This window comes from Lethenteron reissneri, chromosome 21, assembly GCF_015708825.2.
Source record: "Lethenteron reissneri isolate LAM-NWPU_2019-01 chromosome 21, ASM1570882v1, whole genome shotgun sequence".
In the NCBI taxonomy this organism is placed as follows: domain Eukaryota; kingdom Metazoa; phylum Chordata; class Hyperoartia; order Petromyzontiformes; family Petromyzontidae; genus Lethenteron; species Lethenteron reissneri.
In genome coordinates, this window is record NC_083799.1 from 828,634 (window position 1) to 851,999 (window position 23,366).

The 23,366-nt window shown below is 42.5% G+C and overlaps 1 protein-coding gene across 1 annotated transcript in view; it reads right to left on the reverse strand.

The window, feature by feature from the left end:
- Positions 1-13,717, reverse strand: part of LOC133344998 (inactive dipeptidyl peptidase 10-like) — a 543,079-nt gene extending 529,362 nt beyond the window's left edge. The window contains exon 1 of the mRNA XM_061555335.1: positions 12,885-13,717. Coding sequence (XP_061411319.1) covers positions 12,885-12,935 — 51 coding nt within the window. The 5' untranslated portion in view covers positions 12,936-13,717. The remainder of the gene's footprint in view (positions 1-12,884) is intronic.
- Between the last annotated feature and the right edge of the window lie 9,649 nt (positions 13,718-23,366).

The window sequence follows — 23,366 nt, forward strand, 5'->3', positions numbered from 1 at the left end:
ACCTATGAAGGCCGGCACGCTGCGCATGGGGGTGAGTGGCTATAGCGCCACGCCCGACGGCCTTTATCTCCCCAGTGGACGATGTTTACACACGGCACCAGGTACTCATTTGAGGCTGAGTCAACCTAGGGGAGGCCCAGGACCGCTTAATATAATCGATTTGGTTGATGTTGGCCATGAGCGGGAATCGAACATGGGTAGAAGGGGTTCACAGCGCACTAACTGCTACTAAACGAGGGCATCCATCTCATCACACGCTGCTGCCGTTGCAGTAGAATTAGCATCTGAATAAAGTTGGTTCCAAAATCCCCGCTGGAACCGATTTGGCTGAGACTGTGGGGCAGGAGTGCCGATGTAATCCAGAGCAAAGGCTGCAAAGCGGCTTTGAACTTAACTTGTCTCAACTACGACTTTTCGACGCGTGCGCAAAACACATCTCTGCTTGGATTTACACAATGACGCTGTTGTACTCTGGCTCCTGGAGGGCTGAATAGCTGAGCAGAAGATGAGATGGGTTGACGTCGCATCCCTCAGATTGATCCATATTTGAAAATATACTGTTTAAGTTAACCTTCAGGATTGCGAGCCGTGCACTCCAACAACTTTGACTAGACGTCCTCAAAATGTATCTTTTTTTAAAGCTAGTAAACCAGTGCTTTATATTAGCATCTGGAGTGGATCGCGATCCCTTAAACCACACGTGGCCTAGAGTGGTATTGGTGGGGGTTCAGTATGCTGCACTAATAACTGGGTGAAGGGTGGTGGAAGACTGGGTATCAGGTGGCTTGCGTCAACAACAACAGGGATGATGTAATTGGGTACGAGCCAATCTGGTAGTAGGGTGATGATGCGGAGGAGTACCTTGGTACCAGTAAGTCTGGGGGGAAGCCAGGTGAAGCTGATTGGCCGCAGGGATATGTCAGCTGAAGCACCCTGCTTTTAGAGTGTCCGGGGAGTTCGTCTACGTTCCTGAGGTCTCTCACTCCGCCTAAGGCGGTCCGCACCTGAAGAGCTCGGGAAGAAGCACATCGTCCATCCGTTACCACTGCTAGTGTGTTCAGTCATCAGTGGGTTCCCTTGAGCTGTGTGCACTATATTACGTTGATTAGGGGAGCAAGTGCCCAATGTAACGGTAAGTGACTGAATAAGGAGTTCCATAATCGAAGACATACGACTGGAGAGTGCCTCTATTCGTGCTATGTTACCCAGTGCCAATATTGATGCACCACTAACAACCCAATATTCCACATCTGCTATGTATTGTCTTGATGCTATATACAAGCAAAGGTTATGCATACTTAGCAACGTCTATATTGTATGAGCATAAATACGTGATTTTAACATAAGTCATGCTAAAAAAATACAAGATACAGGTAATTTGTATGTACATTTTGTGAACATTTGGATGTATCTTATACATGCATTTGTGTATTGCATGTAACATATGTATTGTCTACAACATTGTGTAATTTGTGCATGGTGTGTACTTACCCAGGGTGTGTCGATGCATAATTTCACCCATTAAGACTCAAAGCTAACGATATGTATCAAATAGAATAAAACATCCATATTCCTTGGTTTATACAAACTGTATGGAAATTATATGACGATGCTAATACATTAGAAACAAGACACAAAAGAGATGAACAAAACAATAATGTCGGTAAATAAGACAAATGATCAATTGTTGAATCGAATCTTCACACCGAATCACAATTCATCAAACCAATGGGGAGTGAATCGTTTGTCTCTCACAAGTACTCATGTACTGGATAGAATGTACCATTGTAATGCAAACACTGCCCATTCTATATGATAAACATTAGTTTGCATGTATGTAGCACTCAATATTTGGCAGTATATTTAACATTTCCATAAATGTTTGTTTTCAAAATGACAACTTTTAAAACATGTTTTAACCTGCAGTACTTGTACATTAGGTTAATATGATCACTCCCTAAAAGTTTGTACCATAAAACTATCTTGTAAACATATAACCATTCTTCATATTGAGCACGGATCGAATAGAAAACTATAGTAAAGTATAGTCAATGGAGACTCAATCCAGCAGTGATTATATGCCAGGACCATTCAACTGGAAGAGCTTGAATTGCAGGATTGACAGCCTATAATCCATCAAGGGTCAATAAAACACGTATGTACTCTGTGTTGTTGTGGGAAGTTACCAGTGGACAAAGCTTTGGTGTGGATTGCAGTGGACATGCGAGTGACACATGGACAATGCGGAAAGGATGACATGAAAAGACAATGGGGTTTTTTTTTTTACATAGAATGCAAATAATTAACTTGTGCAATAGGAATATGAATGAAAAGGTTTTGAAAGAGAACACAAGCAGGAATTGCTGACAAGTCTGATGAGAAGAAATGTGGCATATGCAGGGCATGTCATAAGAGAGTCCGTTGGAATAATTATGAAGACAATTCTGAAGGGTAAAAGGGACGGGAAGAGGAAGGAGACTGATCAATTCATTTGGTGGACTATATCCTTTGTTAGAATAATTATCATACTGTAAATAACATCACCATCACATGGCATCAGCAGAAGTCATTCAACAGAAGTACTATAATTTATATTGGAAAATAGTAAGTTACTCAACTTGTTCTTTGGTTCTTTCGGTAAAGTCACGTATAAAGATAAAATAATATTTAATTAATTATTTAATAATATTTTATTTATTATTTTATCTTCATACGTGACTTTACCGAAAGAACCAAAGAATAATTCCTGCAGTCATGAAAGCTCCAAAATTAAGATTACTCAACTTGTTTAAATGTTTTTTTTCTGTTAAGAAGCTGAGCTATATCTTCTACTCTTCATTTCGAAATGAGCAGTTGGATGGAACTCTCCATGAGAGACGCAAAGGATTGCAAACAATGGAGAGCATCTGCCATAGGCATCAACCCTCAGTTACGAGGATTCCACTAGATAGATAATGGTGGTAACCATTATAGAAAGCCTCATACCTACCATAAGAATGTAGATTTTCCACCATTGGCTGAGGACAGCCCCACCCTCAATTGGGAATGGGTTTTTTTTCTTCAAATGGTGGGTCATGCTCCAATTCAGAGAAGTGAGACAACACCCTTGCATGAGATCCCCTGTTTCAGGTAAATGTGCCCGTGATTCAATCATAAGAATATGGGGCCAGTGTTTGTCCATAGCCACTTCCAGCAGATGGGCACACAAAACTCTGCGCATCTTCACCAAGGAACACCTCTCTAAACCATCTCAATGCTGGTGACTACACATTTCCTCCACATTCTAGTGATTCAATTAAAGCATTTGTAGGTCACCAAAAACTGGAAAACTTGAGACCAAATTTATCGCTTCCTTGAACTGGAACCTCAAGTAGCCACTGGTCAATGCACACAAATGTAAGTGTTATTGATTCTTTTCATTATATGAAAACAGTGTAACAAATTATTTTTTCCTGGGTAGTAATATTTTGAAATGTACCTATTTTCAATGAAAAAACGTGTGCATGTGTCATTCCTTCACGTAAAGTCTTGGTCACAACAGCAAAGTTTGTGAGGAATAATAGCCATTTTCTATACTTTTGAGGCATAAGCAATTAGAAAATAACACTTACTACCCAGGAACAAAAATCGTGTTCCACAGTGAAATCAATGACTCAACCATTTTGTTAGTCCCTGAATTTGTACTTTTTAACAACATAACTTTTAGCCTATCTTTAAATGTCAATGACCTAAACATATTTCAAAAGTGTGATGCTTTAAAAACACTGGGGAATGTAAATAGCATCGATATATTAGTAGTATACGATCATAAAGTTATAAACGTATATTAATTTACGGATCTTTGTCGATCCACTACCAAATGAAGGCCCTCCCACCATGCTTTCAATTGGGGAGGTTGCTTGAACATACTTCACCACACTATACAATATGGGCCGGTGAAGTTGAGGGGCCAAGACCATTTAAAATACCAATTCGTCACTGATGTTAGCTGTGGCCAGGTAGTGTGGGAACCACTATGACACCACCCCATAAACCATATGTAATCCAAACTTGATTTGAAGCTTTCATGACTGCAGGACTTACTCCTTGGTTCTTTCGGTAAAGTCACGTAGAAAGAAAATAAATTAAATAGAATACGACATTTTGATTGCAACACAAGCAGTCGTCATCAGGTAGAACTAAATTTCAGAGAGAAACAAAACACAGACACGGAGACACACAGACACACAGAGACCCAATGCCTCTGTGTCGTGGCCTTAAATATAATCCTGTGGTGAAGTCCAAACCATCAACCACATCACCAATGAATGTGCCATCAATGCACATCCTGGCGGTGTTGCTACAATCCACGCAGCGTCTACCGCTGCCTCCGCGGATTGGTTGAAAAAACCTTAGCATTCAACTATGACACGTGTCACAACTGTTGCATTTTACTCCTGCCATACGGAACTGCCTTTTAAACGGATTTACAAATCTAAAAATCAAGCACAATAAGATGTGCGCGAGCCAAAAATACACGAAAATGGACTCAACTCAACTTTAGCTGATAACATAATCAACACAAAATATAAAGTGCAATATATTATTCAAGCCAATCAATATGCTTCCAGTAGTACTGCACAACTATAGTGACACACCTAAGTGTGTGTAAGCGAAAATAATCAAGACGGATCATGACCACACTGTTGACACAGAAACCAAGTGTGGTGGTCTGGTTTTGGAAGGATGGATTCCGTCACAAACAATAAAATAAACCATCCTGTGATAAATCAAGTCTTCAATAATTGCATGCTGTCAGAAATGACACATGCACCTGAAATTCTTGTCATTCTGGTACAGTGTCATGCACAAATAAATGTATTTTTTTTAAACACAATGGGGAATGCTTGGAAAAACTCAAGACAATCAGATCTCGGAGGGATCAAAGCACCATGAGATTTCAGTCACGACTAAGAAACATAATTGACTCTGCAGATGGAATAAGTATCACGAGAGAACACATACATAGTCAACCAAAGAGGGAATGGAGTGATTGCCTCAGTACACACGAGAGGGTGTAGTGGCACGGTATTATGGTATATTAAAGTGAATACTTCGTAGATTGATATCGATGTTTACAAAAGTGATGCAGGACACAGTCGCATCAAACCAGATTGGCCAAATCTGGACAATGGTACATTCTGATGCAATTAGCATAGGGGGCAATTGTCAATTGTAATTTTCATTGACCTTACCGAAGCTTCACATAAAGCCAAACAAGATAAATTACACGATGCGTTATGAGACCAAGAACTTGGCAACAAAGCCTGGAGGTGGTGTGGATTACCTTGTAAAATAGGAGACAATGCACAAAGCCAGGTCATCTCTCCATTCCCCTTATTATATACTCAAACTAGCTTTACTACCTGGCTTCGCCCGAGACTTTGATTCACCACGCCCGGCCGCCTTTGTCTCCCCAGTGGCGATGTTCACACCAGTTACTCGTTTGAGGCTGAGTCAACCTAGGGGTGGCCCAGGACCGGTTAAAATAATCGTCACCGGTGGTGGCCATGAGCGGGAATCAAACTCGGGTCGCCGGGTTCGTAGCGCAGCGCGCTAACCACTACACTACCGCTCCCCCCACACGCGCGTCCATAGGTACACATACACGCGCTTACTGCAGACACACAACTTTCAGGGTGCGTACGGCAGTAAACGACTCAAATAATAAAGCAGCAATGCTGCGCGAAGAACGCCTTAGACCTGCAACACATTTGTATGGCACTTTACTCGCGGAGGGTTGGGGGGTGTGACATGAGCAGTCACACTGCGTAACGCTTCCGCATGCGGGTGACATCACAGATGTGACGTCACAGCTCACTTGCCGTGCAAAATACAGTATATGCATTATTGCGCCCCCCCCCCCCCCCCAAATATAAAAGTCTATTTTTATACTTTTTGCATGGTGTACAGTCTGGAAACTACCCACATGCCAAATGTCAAGTTTGTTGCATGTCGGGAAGTATGCTAAACGTTTCGAACAGACACACATTCACAAATTTCCCTTATATATAGAAGACTAATTGATCGGCCTTATTTAAATCAGGTACAAAGGGGACTTGGCAAAAATGTAAGAAAATGTAGGTACAATGATAAAAATTTGTATAAAAAAACCTTTAACGCATGACAGACATGTCAATATATTACATAGCTAACAACATTACAAATGTACAACCAACATTAAAAATGTTGTACAAGTTAATGCAGAACACTTAAAAGTTGTATATACAGATGAGTGAGAGTTCAGGAGTTTAAAATGGTTTAAATTTATGTCGTTTATTTACTATTTGACATTATGGTAGAAAAGTATCAGGTTTAGATATAAGTTGCTGTTGAGCAATATTAAAATCAATCTCTTATTGTTTTTGCAGCACTTAACAAGTTTTGCAGGTGTTAAATTATATAGTCTGCATACAATTGACATGTATAACAAAGTACATTATACCCAAGTCAATGTTATTTATGTATATGCAAATAAAAAACGAATGAACCAAAGATTGATCCTTGCATAATCATTTTAAAATCGCTGTAGCATCTGAGATTAAATTGTAAAACGTTATACATTGCCTCATATTCGTTAAGTAAAGCGCCTCATTAACAGATGCTCCTAGGGGTCAGTTTGTTTTATATTCGTGCAAAAATGCTGTTTAAAATAATGTACTATGGATAACATTGAATGTTTTCCACAAATCTCTGGATAATTTTAAAACAAATGATATAAAAGTATATAATTGGTGCTGAAGTGAACTACTCAATTAAGGAGAGTAAACTGCTGAAAGGAAATAAGATGAACTTAAGCACAAAAAAACTGGAGATTTCCTCTGCATTTCTGAATTTGACATTGTTTAGAAATGGTTCCTGCCGGTTAAAACAAATCACGTGTTGCTGATTACGGTTGTTAAACGATAATCGGTAAAACAATTCCTTGCCATGAAATGCTAATCGTTTCCAGGAGAAGTTTCGTTGTTGAGTGCGCTGATTTGCATGAGCCAATGTACAAACTGCATGGCGGCCTAAGTCACCACGTGGTACATAGGCCCAAATTTATTTAAAGGGAAATGTTGCAGCCATGTAATTGATACTTGCTCATTTCACTGCTAACCAAACGACCTCCACTAGAGGGAGGCCTAAAAGGGTATTTGGTCCCTTCCTTGTTGACCAGATGTGTTATAAGAAGTGGGTATACCCACACTTTACCGCGCTGGGAAATCGAATCTAACTGGCAACCTCTGGATTGCAAGTACAGTGTGGCAATAATTACACCACGACAGCCCCCATTCGTTTTTCATAAATAAAATTTTAAACAGCATTGAGTGAATAATGTTAAAGAGTTAAACATGTTACATTCATGGCTACATATTTCCAAATGTACGGCAAACCGGTAGCTAGTTTTATTGTGTGGATAACAGAAGTACAAAATACTATCTTAACTTTATTTCTGATGAGGTCAGTTGAAATAACCAGTAAATGGTTGCCTTCTTTAAACATGCTAATAAAATTCAATTTATGTAATCTGAAAATCCGATTGGCCAGTAAATCCTATTTTATTATTATTACACGCTTTTATTTAACTCACTCCGTCTGTTGGTCGTATCCTCAACAAATCTTGTACCTCAATTTTTACCCACTTCCCAATGTGCTATCGACTGCAAACTTGGTATACGTATGTCATACTGATGACAAAGACTATATTCTATCATTAACATTTTTTAATATATATTTTTAAACATTTACACGCTTCTTGGTTCTTTCGGTAATCACGTAGAAGGGAAATAATAAAAATAAAACATAATAAAATACAATTCTCACATTGAAGGGAAATAATAAAATAATAAACATTAATAATGCATAATAAAATACAATTCTCACATTGTATTTTATTGTTTTATTTTTATTCTTTTATTATTTCCCTTCTATGTGACTTTACCTGCAAACTTGGTATACTTATGTCATATTGATGACAAAGAATATATTCTATCATTAACATTTTTATGTTTTATTTTTATTATTTGAGAATTGTATTTTATTGGTTATTTTTATTATTTTATTATTTCCCTTCTACGTGACTTTACCAAAAGAACCAAGAAGATGAATCCCTGCAGTCACGAAAGCTTTAAATCGAAATTTTACACGCTTTTATTTAATTCACTCTGTTGTATCCTCAAATCTTGTAACTCAATTTCAACCGTCTTCCCAATGTCGTATCGACTGCAAACTTGGTATAAGTATGTCATACTGATGACAATACTATATTCTATCATAAAAAATTAAAATATTATGTGTTTTTTAATCCTTTTTACGGTTCTAATTGTCCACGCTCAACTCACGTTGGCTGTAAATCAACACGGTCCCTTACGTTATGGCAAGCCTCGGGGAACCACGCCGAGGGGCGGGGGGTGTGGAAGGAGGGGAGGGGCGATGGAGGAGGGGAGGGGCGATGGAGGAAGGGAGCACGGGGAGGGGCAGCTCAGAGTTGGCCGGGGGGGACGCTCCCTTACGCTATGGCAAGCTTTGGGGCCACTTCCTGGAGTCATGGAGTTCTGCCATTACTCGTACGGTACATTTCATTAAAGCGTGTTTTTAAAAATTATTTTGAAATATTTTATTATTAAAATGTTCGTTTAACCTCATCTATTTTTATTGTGATTTCCTTAGGCGCCAAAAATATTTGAGCACATGAATTGTTTTAAGTGAAATTTTATTTTACTGTAAGCATTTTTACATATTGAAATTAACCTTTATTACTAGCACTAATGACCATCTTAAACTTGAGAAATACATTTCTAATGATTAAAAATTTTATGTATAAAAAATAATAACCCTGTTTTATTTAGACGACTGCAGTGCTAGATACTTTGTGAAGGTCGCCCTTTGCAAGAGAATAAGTTTTGTCTCAATAAGCACTCGCATTTTTCATGAATAAATAATACTACCCAGACGGTCGTACGATTTAAAATTTACCTCTAGTGCTGTTGGATGAACATAATGTAGGGTGATAATCGACCCCAAAAACTCCTAATTACACCATTTTTTGGATGCAATGCATTCGGAGCAAAGCCATGGTTTAAAAAATCCACACCATCCCCACTCCCACGTGCTCTTTATAGAATTATATCTTGTTTAGAAGAGCATTTAATCATTGTAAGATGTATAACTTTAAACAATTTCAAGCCTACATACTGCTGACTGAAAGGCAGAAAGGCAATGTTAACTGAAATGGAACAGTAACCAGTTACGAAAACGTAACAATTGAATTACAGTACATAACTTGAAATTGAACATTTGGGCGATTTGACAACCGATACAAAGTGAAGTCGATTTATAAGTTGAATGGACACCATAGCATGCTCTGCCAATATCTGAATAAGAACTTGGCCGCTGTGTTATGGTCAAGTGTTACGTGTAAATTGTACGACGGTAAACACTCCGACACCTGATATTCAAGTTAAAAAAGTGTAAATTTCGATTTAAAGCTTTCGTGACTGCAGGGATTCATCTTCTTGGTTCTTTCGGTAAAGTCACGTAGAAGGGAAGTAATAAAATAGACTCTGTCGCCTCGACGGACCTGGTTTTCACCTGAGGACGGCTGCTTGCGTTGTGGCCGAAACGTCGTGAGAATTGTTTTATTATGTTTTATTTTTATTATTTAAAAAAGTGTGTCGTCTATATGTAATCATCTACTCCTGCAGTAATGACCCAATGCTGTAATCACAGTGGCCTAAATGAGTCCAGAACCACTAAAATGTTCCATGACATTGTTTTGTTGATCATAGACCTTTGAGAAATAGTAATACTTTGGAATGCCTGTGGTAACCATCGGCAGATTACAACAAAGCCATGAGCAAACCATTACGAGTCAACAGTTTGCATGATCCAGGGAATTAGCATTTCTTATGAATTAACCACTTAGTTTCCTTTATCGCTCAATGTCCTACCCTGTGAATAGTAAAGTTGTACTTTCAGCACGCTACAATAAATAACAGAAAAATGCAACCTGATCATTAAGTATTGCAGAGACATGCATAGGCTGTGTGCCTGGGCTATCCTGCACACATATTAAGCATCGGTAATAAAATATGAGACTTAAAAAGTAAATGAAGCATTATTCAGCGCTAGCTCGTGTATTAGATCACTGCAGTGACATCACTCGAGTGCACATGAAAGTAACTTTTAAATATTTGGTTTAATCAGTAAAAAAGGTTAACATGCAGGTTGACTAACTCGGAACACACAGCCTAGTTATACGTCGATACAATTAGTATTTTTATAATGATTATTCAAGAATGTTTCGTGCGATTGTATAATTATTATCGTTGATTAAGTATAACTTCAGGATAGGAACCAACATTTAAAAATGAGCTTTACATAAAATACACTTTGAAACGTAAAAAAGAAAGCAACGTTGTACCTGTGGTACACCACGAGAAGGGGAATAGTCGAGGATAGAATGTGTGGAGGAGGAACGGAAAGGGAAGCGAGAAGTGAAATAATGGGAAATGAGGAAAAGGATGAAAAAGGAATGGAAAAGTGGGACCAAAGGGTCAAAACAGATTAGGATGGGGAGGAAGAAGCTATAGAACGGCCTCGATGCTGCAGAGCAACATCTGTTTTCAGAGGGGTGGGGAAAGGGCAGGAAATCCTGAGTGGGGGTGGCCACAGAGAGTCATGTGAATTACAGAAGGCTTGAGCTTATTTACAAAAAATATATAATACTTCAATAATAATGGGCAGAAATAAACATACCTGTCAATAAGATTATCTTCATGAAGAGGCCAATTTCAGGCAAAGACAACCAATTATTCCCATATACATAATTGCACAGTTTAAATAGAATTGGAAAATCTGTTTTTATTTGTATTATGATGGGTGGATTTATTGACATAGACTTGTTTAACAGGGTTGTCTGGTCACCACAGGGGAATAAGTTATGGTATGGATTAGTCAATTGGGGAGAGGTTTGCCAAGGCCAGGGATCGTATTGACATGCATTAAGCGTTTACCAGGGACAGTGGCGTTAACTGCTTTGCTCTTATCAGAGCTATTACCCCTCAAAAGGATGGTATTTCCTAGGAGGTCAGCCATAGAAAGCAGGCCTGAACCCTCCCTTGATGTAATTTCATGAAGGCCAAATAGATATGTATTATATTGCTTCAGGCCGATAAAATTGCAAATAATGTGACAGGAGGACAAACTGTTTGCGTTTCCATTTATCGTTTATTGAAATACAGTATATTAATTATATGAATGTGTGTATTAATGTGTTGTGCAATTTTAAATATGTCCTAACATAATGTATAATATATTACGTAGGTAAACGATAGGGAAATCACTATCTACAGTATAGACAAAGTATAACATGTAAAACAGCACAACAATGATATGTAGTACATACACATAAAACAATGTTTTATGATTGTAAAACATTCGTCCTTTTGATTAATGTGGCTAATTAGGGTAATCATTCTATTCAATTGGCAGGTGTGCAATTTGGAGTGGTTTCATGCCTCTTAACTCCCAGAGACATTTGAACACACAGGGCTAAGCGTGCAGCTGGATGTTACGTTACAAGAGATTGACTTAATCAACAGCACTAGTACAGCACACCGCTGTTGCTGTACCAGTAACGAATTGGCACGTTCTGTTTACGTGACAAACCTTACTAATTGGCTGTGTCGGGTGGTGGCGGGTTTAACGACACATTTATATATTTACGCGATCTAACCCAAAATAACATGTATTATAGATTAATCAACAAAGTTGGTTTGCAAATGTTGCAGCATTCACAATCGACCTATTGAACAACAACCACGAGTCTAGGCGTGATGAAGGCTGCATACTTATATCTTAAGAGTACTTACGCAGCAGTGTATGTATAAGCGTCTACCTTCCTTGGAAACCCTTACCTATACGACTGGAGTATATAAATTTGGCATGTTAAATGAAGCGCGCACTATTGAGCACGTCTCGTATATCAATTACTGTGTACAAATGCTGCTTTTGAGACGCGATATCATATCGTGCCACAGACACTCAGATCTCGTGTCATTTTCTAACACACGGGTGGTATACGTACTTTATTCAGTAGCTATAACACATCGTCGTGGGGGAAATAATGCAGCATACCACCAACAAGAAATAACTGATTCCATATCAAGCGCCAAACACACAACATATCAACATCACATAGCTGTGACATGTATATCGTATACATGTTTACAGAGCCACCGTGGCCACGGCTGTTTGGGAGACGAGATATTTCCACTACTAAATAAGAGTAATAACCTGTATTCCGTGTACGGCCACACGCGTCGCATTGCCAAATGAAATCTTGGTTAAGGTGTTGGCAGGATGAACGTGTAGGGAGATCGTTTGAGCTTCGCCATAGCACCCGGGACGTGTATCGGATTACCATAACTCACGATTGCACCGACGCTCTCTATAGCAGCCTCAAGCGACAGCCAAATCAATAGGAGATACAGGCATAGCGTGAAACCCTATCAGCAAATTCTCAACAACGACTTCGTGCCCTTATCACGGGCACGCCACCGCACGCGACCAGCCGTCAATATTTACTGCCAAAGTATCTTTCAAAGCGACGACAAACTCGTGCGTAAATACGCACACGGGCAGTACTCTCCGCGCAGTCGCGTTCGCGCAGTGGATCATTTCGGTGCCTCACGTCCCACACACAGACACAACACACCACATACAACACACGACGACACAGACAAGCGCATCTCGCCGACGGGGCTCTCGACGTTCGCACACGCGGCCGCGAAGAGCAAAACGGCCAATGGCCACATCAAAAAAGGGGGTTTGGTGCGGGAGGGTGGCAGACGGCTCACCATCATGTGTCCCTCCATGCGGGCCGTTTTGATCATGGGCTCTTCCCCCATGGCGGCTCTCTGGGTGTGGACGAACTGACGGGACCGACGGGGATGGGACGCGGATGGTTGACCTCAGCAGCAGTAGCAGCAGTCGTGTCCGCGAGACGGGTTCTGTGGCGAAGCCTCCAACGTGAGCAGCAGCAGCACCGGCATGAGGAGCATCGTCAGTGGCGGTGGCAGCAGCAGCAGCAGCAGCATCACGGAGGATCCCCTCCCTCCAGGGCCGTGCGCAGCGAGCGGCGCTCACGTGTTTGTGTGTCAAGGAGTGTGCTGCGTAAAGTGCTCTTCTTCTTCTCCTCCTCCTCCTCGCTCTTCCTATGCACGTCTTCACAGTACCGTCAATAATGTTTGATTGTACGAATAATAATAATAATACCGTGGTGGTTTATGATTGAGAGTATACCATAAAGTACCGTGTCGTTGTTATGAATTGTCTTATTATTATTGTAGGCAATTATTATACACCTCTGTATTATTCGCATTCGACTGTTAGTAATTCCATCGCTTGCTATTCCTACGTAAACTGTAACACCATTTACATTGTTTCATTTCTTTTCATAGACTGACGCATTGATGAACGCGACTATCAACGCGCTATTGAAAAATGATATCACCAATAACACCACAGCGCTAGGCTACATTACACTAAATCATGTGCAGTACGCACATGCATTTATTTCTTTATTTCCCCGCCCCATTCCCACTTCTCGATTCAATCCTCGTTGCAGCAGCTGCGTCGCAGATATAGCAACCTCCACCACCACAGTATATGGGCCCCGGCGCTCCTACACCACGTGTCACTGTTCTGGCTGCTGCTGCTGCCGTGCCCAATACTGGACCCCCCCACCACCACCAACCCCCCCACCACCAACCCCCCACCTCCACATTGCCCCGAGCCTGCGAGGACCACCCCGCGGGTTGCTCCGGGAGATGGGATAAACTGATGGCTACTGGGATGCGAGCAGCAGCCACGAGGTGGCACCGCCCTCTCAACATTCACACGCGTGGCCCATGTGGGGTGCAGCCACGGGTGGGAGGAGGTGGACACGGGGCCCTGTGCATCGTGCGCGTTCCGCCGAGCAAGTGCGTGCTCCGATGCCGCCCGCTCATGAATTCCACACGTGTACATGTCTGCCGTGTGGAGCGAAGCATTTTGAAAGTCCACGTTTGCCTTGGTGGAAGCCAGTCCCGTCCTCGGGACGACCACTGCTTATTTCCCGCAATGTATATATGATATGGCGAGTCAAGAGTTCAATGTAGAGCAGTGTTCTTCACTAATTTTCAGAGGGGGCGGGACACTTTTGCCGATTAGACATCAGTTTGAGGGCCGCCACACATTTGAAACCATTGTGTTTGACAGCACGATGGGAGTGTTACCGCTATGTATTGTCGGGGGCCGCACGTTAGGGATCATACTAAATGCCACCAAGTGGCCCGTGGGCCTTGCAATGAAGAACTGATGTAGAGCATTGCTCGGCTGGATGCGTTTCGTTGTCAATTTAAACTGGCTGACAAGACCAAATGTTAACAAATATATGCACTTTAGTAATAATGTCCCTTGGACATAAAAGCCTAAATTAGTATCAAGAGAGTGCTGTTATTTAAAATGCTTTTGATTTACGGTGCAGTATTTGGTTTAATTAAATTTTTTATGCATTTCATATGGCGAGCTTCTGGTTATCGCCATAATGTGTATCCCGGGGCTATTATGAAGTTACCGTCCCTGTGCCATGAGAACCCAGAGTTAAATAAAGGAATACGTTATATATGTGGGTCCTGCTTGGGATATCTGGCCAATATTTATTGAACATTTTAGTGTTCAACAAAACCCAAACCGAAAACTAAAAAAAATGGTGAAGTATACGACTCAAAATCCATATTGACCGGTCATAAGCACGTTTCCTGTGCTTATATCAATTGACCATCGTGTGTCCCTGTAGATTAAGATTCTCACACCCAGGATGATGCCTGCACGGTCCAACAACCCCACTCCAAAGGGCTATGTTACAGACGTGTTGCACCCCGTATATACATTTCTATGGACAGTATTCAATTTCTACTGAATCGGACAGCTTACACAGTACATTATATATTGGGAAGGTTTTCCTTCGGTCTGTTTTATTCCTAACCTGCGTATCTGAATCTACTCCCTCCGCCGTCACTTGATAACACCACTTACTGTGCCATTGGTGATTGTCATAAAAGCAGGCTGGTCCCGCTTCTAGAAATGTGCAGTGCTCGTAACACAGCGCGTGCCGCACAATTATCTAAAGAGCACAAAGCACCTTTCATTAGATTTTATGTAGTAGAGAGGCAGTCACAAGTTTCCACGACGCTGTGCCATTTTAACGGACTCCTACAGACCACGGTAAATACTGTATTTTGATTCTGGCAAATCACTCTCCCCCACAGGCAATCCAATCACCGTGCTCCTCCATTCCTTTATTCATTCCTCCGATCATTGTACTCACACTTGCCACCCACGCTTCCCGCAACACATCTCCTCTCAGCTGCCATCAACGTGATACATCCCATCCCATGCACAGGGGCCGTAGGTCCACAAGGAGTTTTCCAGCCCCGCCCCCTCTCCCCCACCCAAAGCAATTGCACCCTAATTTTACAAAAGCTGAAAGATTCGTTTTCGGGACCTTTCGAACATTAAACAAATTCGAACATACATAGCTGGACGGATACCAAAACACGCATCAGTCAGTGCGAGCTGTCCATGTGCAGCACGAGGCAGAGACACGAGAGGCCAAGCAACGACATTGCAGCAATGGGCGGAGCTCAAGGAGGGAGAGCTCGAACACCATCCTGCGGCGGTGAAAGGTGGCGGTGCAAGCGATACAGCGGAGCCCACAGCAGCCAAGAATATGCTGTCCCTGTCTGGGGGGGGGTAGCTATTCAACCCTAGCACACGTGTGAGAAGCCGTGCATGTGTGACGAGTGCGACAAGATGTCTTCTCGCGCTCGGCCTACAAGTATATGGGTGTTTTTCCACGTGTGTGTTAACTGTGTGTACCCCGGATATTTTAAAGATGGCAATTATCCTGCTGTGTATCCTACTGCTGTCCCTCCCGGCCATATCTAGTGCCACACTCAACTTTACAAACGGCTACCCTCGTTACTTTGCATCCATACTTGTTGCTTGATTTGCTACTACACCTGCTAATGAAACAGCTTATAAACACTTCATCATTGTATCATTTTAAACCCTATCTTTGTCCCATTACTTCACCAGCACTCCTTCCAAACTTAATTCTGCTCTTAAAAAATAACACCATCTGCGAGTTGCTGCTATTCGTCCAAGGTGCGCCGCTCTTCATCTTTTCACAGAAAATACCTGTGCAAGCTATTAATTCTACTTTTCTTATTTCTGGGTGATATTGAGCTTCATCCTGGCCCAAATGTAAATAACTCGTATAATTCTGTAGATTTTTCTGGCAGAAAAGGTGTTGGTGTTCTACATGTCAACATCAGAGTGCTTGTGATTAAATTAAGTCAACTAAAACTATAAGTGGAAAATCTTGATCCGGACATTTTTTTCCTAACAGAAATATTTCTCACTCCTGCCGTAAATGACTTGCAGATTACGATTGAAAATTACAACCTCTTTCGGCTTGACCGAGGATCTAAAGGAGGTGGAGTTGCCATCTATGTTCGTAATACTATTGCATGTTCACCAGCTCACTCGTTTAAATACAAATATTTGAAGGTCTGGCTCTCAGAATAACGCTCGCAAATAATCAACAGATATTGGTAGTGTGCTGCTATAGACCGCCTAGTGGGAAGGATGTTGAAGCTACTTCTGCACTGAGAGCTTCTTGCGGGCCTCCCTAAAGGTGAAATAGTTTTAGTGGGTGATCTAAATTGTAATTGACTAAACCCGCCGGCTGTGGCCACAAATTTTGCAGATGAATTTAACCGGTTTCAATTAATAAATGTCCCCACGACCCAACATAAAAAATCCAGGACAGTCATCTCTGCTTGACGTCCTATTGACAAACGCCCCTCACAATTTCGCACTGACTGGTGATCACTCCTTCATTTTTGGGGTGAGATCATCAGCCAGACCCAAAGCCCCCCCTAAATTGGTTGAGAAGCACTCCATGAAACACTTCAGCACTCAGGCATTTACTAATGATGTGCTTCACTCAGATATTGACAAGGTCTGTGATATCCCCAACCTGACTACGGCTTGGGAGACTTTCAGGTACACGTTTCTCAAAATTCTTAACAAACATGCTCCATTGGTTAGATTTAAAACTAAAGGCAACCGCCCACCATGGTTTGATCCGTTGATTACTAAGCTCATGAAAACTAGGGACAAGGCTTGGACATGTGCTCAGAAAAGTAATGTGGTCAATGACTGGCTAGAATACAGGATTTTAAGGAATATATGCATTAAAAAATACGGCATGCAAAAAATACCTACTTTTCCAGGATTTTCTGGAAAACAATCAAATGTATCGAAAAGGCATCCAAAACAGATAATCTGCCCGTTGAGCTTAACCGAAATGGGGAATATTTTTCAGATCCCAAATAAATAGTTGACAATTTTAACCTACATTTTTCTGAAGCTGGTAACCTTTTTGATAATGTATTGGGAGTCACCCCTGCTCATGCAAATTCCTACACCCCTCTCCAAACATTAAACGAATTTAGTTTCCAGCCAATTCACGAAAGTAATGTTCTGAAACAACTGTCCTACCTCAAAGGGTCCTGCTCTACCGGAGCAGATAGTATTCCCGTCTTTGCTCTACCAACTGTTGGTCACCTAATATACAAACCTATAGCCCATATTTTCAACCTGCCCATCAAAGAAGCATCAGTTCCTCTAGAATGGAAACATTCCTATGTTCGTCCACTTCACAAAGGGGGCCCTAAAGATGATCCAATTAACTATACCGACCTATCTCAATTTTGTCCCCGTTGATGAAATTTTTTGAAAAATAATTGAACTACCAAATTAGCAGTTTCCTGTCTGCCAACAATCTATTACATCTAAAACAATCTAGGTTCCGAAAAAAATACAGCACCACATCTGCTGCATTAGACTCTCTGAATCACATTTACAGTTGCCTTGATAATAAGCGGTACTGCGCCTGTCTTTTTTTGACTTGTCCAAAGCCTTTGATAGTCGACCACAACACCCTACTTAGTAAACAAAGTTGCCTCGGCTTTTCCGAAAACGCAGTAAAATGTTTAAAAAATTACCTCTTTTCCCGCACCCAAACTGTATTCACAGATGGTTGGAGGTCAAACAGTGTTAAGATAGCACAGGGTTCCATCCTCGGCCCCCTCTTGTTCTCTTTTTATGGCAATGACTTGAGCACTGACCTGGTTCATTCCAGGCTAAATCTTTTTGCAGATGACATGATACTGATTACTGCTGGCCACTCTCCGGATGACGTGATTGCTAAGCTCCAGGGTGATTTCAACAAACTACAACATCAGCTAGTTGCTTTTAAATTAGTCATGAACACCTCCAAAACCAAGGTGCTACGCTTCTCACCAGGACTAAAACAGGAAGTTATTTTTCCCCAATTGCATTCCTTAAATAATTATCAAATAGAGCAAGTCAAGATCTATAAGTATATTGGGGTCATCCTGGATTCAAAACTAAATTTTGAAGATCACATTATTATATTGGTAAAAAGACTAATCAAAATTGGTTTTCTGTATCGACACAAGCACTGCTTCCCCCCTATGTTCCGTTTGGAATTGATAAAAGCTACCATACTGCCTCTACATGATTACTGTGACATTGTGTATAAATCAGCCCCAAGTACTGTACTGAAGAAGCTTAACTCAATTTATCACTCGGCCTTCAGATTTGCATTGAACTGCCCATATAGGACTCACCACTGTGATCTCTACATTTGGTAAAACTTAACATCTCTTAATGTTCGACGGCTTGTGCACCATATCTTATTTATTCACGATTTACTTACAAAAAATCCGCAGACTACCTGCTGGATCTCCTCTCTGTTTCAAAGAACAAATTTGACCTAAGGTCTTTACTCATTTACCAGCTTCACATTCCCTATTGCCATACAAATACTGGAGGAAGGGCCTTTGCTATTGATGCTCCAAGGGTCTGGAATGCTATTGCCAATAAACTTCAACTTGAATCACCACCTATGAGATTAACACTCAAAACTGCTCTAAAGAAGTTGGACACCCCTAGCAGCCACTGCAATCCAGTGGCCTCAAATAAAATAAAATGTTTCACTCCAGATGACTGCTGCAAATTAATATCTGTGTTTTGATTTAGTGTGCTGATCTTAAAGGTGCATTGAAAAATTTGATACTCCGACTGATGCTCCTGATGTTGTGGAGTGACTCATGCAGCCAGCTATGGCTGCAGGGTTTGGTGGTACATGTTGTTTACGTCGTTTATTGTGAAAATTCGGTCATAGTTCCTATGATCACTGTTACTTTGATTATGGCTTTATTTTGGTGATTTCGAAAAGTTTTTTTGGTTTGGCCATGTTTGTTTGTTGTAGTACGGAGTTAGACTGATGGCCTTAATCTAAGTTGTCTTGTGGTTGTTGTTGTTTGACTTGCATCCCACTGGGATTTTTGCACACAGCGTTGGTGTACGGTGCTTTTTTCTGGAATTTTTGCTGATTTTTCCTGGATTTTCAGTTTGCACATAGTCACATAGTCACTTTAAGATGTTTTCTTGTTCATGTTTTTGTTTGTTGCGGTTGCACCTGATTCAAGAGCCGAATGGCTCACAGGGCTATACCTAATAAATGAACTTGATAATAAATTAACTTGAGGCATGCTGCACACACGGGGTACGCACTCCAGGACAACAACTATAGAGTCACGTCGAGGCGGCTGTGTGTGTAACGCCCCAGGAAATGAGCGAGGAGAGCGCTACGTCTTCTACTGCATACATAACCTGCAATGTGATTTGGACAGTTCTATTCGGTCGTGTATGGACTGTACAGTAAACCGTAGTCTGCGCTCATTCAGTAATCGCGAAACTACACGAACTCTCTATTTCCTGCAGCCCTCTTGTGGCTAGCATACATCGGCATATAGCTCCTGAACATGTCGTACACAAAAATAGAACGAAATGTACCCACCCCAACGTTCATGGACTAAGATATGCAATTCATATTACCTTCGTAAGATATACTCCTGGGCAGTATATAATCAGGTCTTAATTTTTAACTTCATATGTTCCGATGGTAGACTGGAAAGGATACGTGACTATTAGCCACATCTGTCGCGAGAATGAAATGTACCGTGCTAGTAATGGAAGAACTCCACGACTCCAGAAAGTGGCCCCGAAGCTTGGCATAACGCAAGAGACCGTGGTCATTTACAGTCAACGTCAGTTGAGCATGGACAATTAGACCCAAGCCAAAACATAACATATAAAAACAAATTAAATATTTTTTTTTATGATAGAATATAGTATTGTCTTCAGTATAACATAAGTATACCAAGTTTGCAGTCGATACCACATTGGGAAGCGAGTAAAAATTGAGTTACAAGATTTGAGAATACAACAACGAAAACAACAACAACAGACAGAGCGAGTTCATAAAAAGCATGTAAAAAGGCATTTTTGGTATGTCCATCTGTATGTCTGTCCGTCTGTCTGTGGACGCACGCTTGCAAAGGATTTGGCTCGCGAACCGTGGGGTTTACATTTTTTTAAAGTAGCCAGGTACCACGCCATAAGCCTTGTGGTGAGCCAGCACTATTTGGTTTTCCCATCCGTCAACTTTAAAGTAGTTAAATTAACAATTTACGGCAATTTTTCATTATTTAATTATTTCCTCGAGTCGCTACAGCTGCCCAGGGGTTGCCCCTGGCAACGCACGCGCGTCATTGGTGGAGGGTGGGGGGGATTTCTCCGCGTTCAAAATGCAAAAAAAATACACAACGCTGAGGTAAATTCATCAAAGTGTCATGTCCTCTTCTCTCCCTCCCCACCCCAATGTGCAATTACTACTATAGGGTCGGTAGATACTAATATTATAACGCTTAGATAGTATTATTGTAGCCCGAGGGGGGGTGGGGGAGGGGGGGTATCAGCCCAGCCCACAGCCTCAGCCGGCTGGGCAATCTAGGCGAGGCCGGGGGCTCTGCACGGGACTAGGCCTCACCACGGCACTCTGTCAGGTTAGTAGTTTGTGCTATAGAGTTGATATATTCTGCTACAGAGTCAGCATGTACTACTGTGGTCATAGCAGGTACCACAGTATGCCCTTTTGTAATCATAGCAGGTACCACCTCAATCAGTATGCACTGCTGTAATCATAGCAGGTACCACCACAGTATATACTGCTGTAGTGAAAGCAGGAACTACCACAGTATGCACTGCTGTCATCATAGCAGGCACCACCACAGTATGCACTGCTGTAATCATAGCATGTCAGGAATGACATCCTTCACAGATGGGGTTAGATCACGGATTTTGTGTACTGTATTGAATCGGACCTAGATCTTGTGTTTGTTTAAGATTTAGGAAATCTTTTTGTTAACACCTGCTATGTATGGTAATGTTGTACTATTGTAATGGGTTCCGGAGACACTTGTAGAGGTAACTTATTTATTACAATACAACACTCCAACAGTCCTGATACTCTGTTACAGCCTAGGGACGCAGCCTCGGGACGCAGCCTCGGGACGCAGCCTCGGGACACAGTCTCGGGACACAGCCTCGGGACACAGCCTCCTCCTAGCGTATTTGACTCTGGCTACGCTCTGGGGTCCTCTGGCTACAATTACCCTAGGTGTGGGTCTGGACTCTGGCTTCCTCGGAACTTGCCCTTACAAGGACGTAGAGCCGGGAGTCCCAGAGTCCCACCACTGGCCCGCACAGCGTTCCGGCCCTTACAAGGACAAGTGGGACGAGGGGGTCCAGAGTCCTAACCTGGCTGGTCTTCGGTCTTGAGCTGCGACTGGCCCCGATTGGCCAGGGAGCGGCCCGTTTATCCCTCTTGCCAATCGAGGGGTGGGGTTGTGTGTGCCCCCAGATACCCGACAGCCCCCCGTTGGTGGTGCCAAGGGGCTTAGCTCTTTGGGTTGTCTGGGATCCTAGAGCCGGCACCGAGGGCTTAGCTGTCTAGGATCCTATAGCCCCCAGCAGCCCCTCCCCTCTTGGGCTGGCACAGTGGCCCCTCCCCTGGGGGTCCGAGGTACCTGCAGATGGGCCCTGTCCACCACTGCTGGTAAGTGTGGCCCACCTATGGCACTACACTATAAAAGGTTTGTTCATGAAGCCATCCAGATATATAAACAGACATAACTTCAACCGAGAAGATGGATACAAATTGAGCAATCTTTGGAAGGATGTTATTAACCAGGTAAACCCTTAACTGTTTATGGTTGTTCCATCGTATCTGCCGGGTACTAGTCTATTTTTCTGAGTTAATTCCCCCCCCCCCTGCATCCCCAGCGTTCCCAGCCCCGCCCACTTCCCCCACCCCCCCAGCTTCACGTCCTCTCTCTCCCCCTAGCGCTCACACAGCGCCCCGCCCCCCATCTCCCTACCCCACACCACCCCCTCTCTTTCTCTCCCCCTTGCTCCTCCCCCCCTTTCTTACCTATATATCCTCTTACCAGGGCAGCTCTCTCACCCACTGCATTGGCATTGTTGCTGCATTGGCATTGTTGCTGCATTGGCATTGCTGCTATATTGGCATTGTTGCTGCATTGGCATTTTTGCTGCATTGGCACTCGTGCACCGCCCATGCTCCTGGTGCTGTTGATACACTTGGGCTACGCCCATCCCCAAACCTTTATAGACAGTTTGCCTTTAGAGGCGGTCTCCTTTGCCTGATGACAACCACTTGTGTTGCGATCGAAACGTCAGGATTTGTTTTATTTTATTTCTAACTTTGTGACTTTACCGAAAGAACCAAAGAGTATGATGCTCCTTGTGTTCATTCATTGTATCGATATTGCAAGTGGAGTGCTGTACTTTACACGGACAACTTCTTGCGTTTCTGTCGTCACTTTATTTCTACTAACGCAGCACATTTCAGTAACATTCTCCGGCACGTTCTCCGCTCGCTCGCCGCACTCCGCCGGTCTCGCTCGCTCCACTCTGCCGTCTCACCCGACTCTCCGCTCCTTCGTCACGGTCCAGCCGCCCTCACGTGGTCTCGTGATCTTGTCTTCAGCTTCGACCATCTGCATCCGCTCCCAGGCCCGACTCCCCTCCAACTTCCCGCAACTCCAAAACTCCCTTCTATTTATCCTCACCCTTATTAATTCCCAATTAATTAGTTGGCTTCCCCCCGACACACCACGCTCCCAGCCCCTGCTGCCACCTCTCTCCTTTCCCAGACTGGGAGGCGCCACTCAGACTCGACAACAACAACCAGCCAATCACAGCCCTGCATCCCTAATTGCTCGACGGGCCTTCTCTGACTCACCCTTCGGCCCCTGGTAACAGTCGCGTGTCCC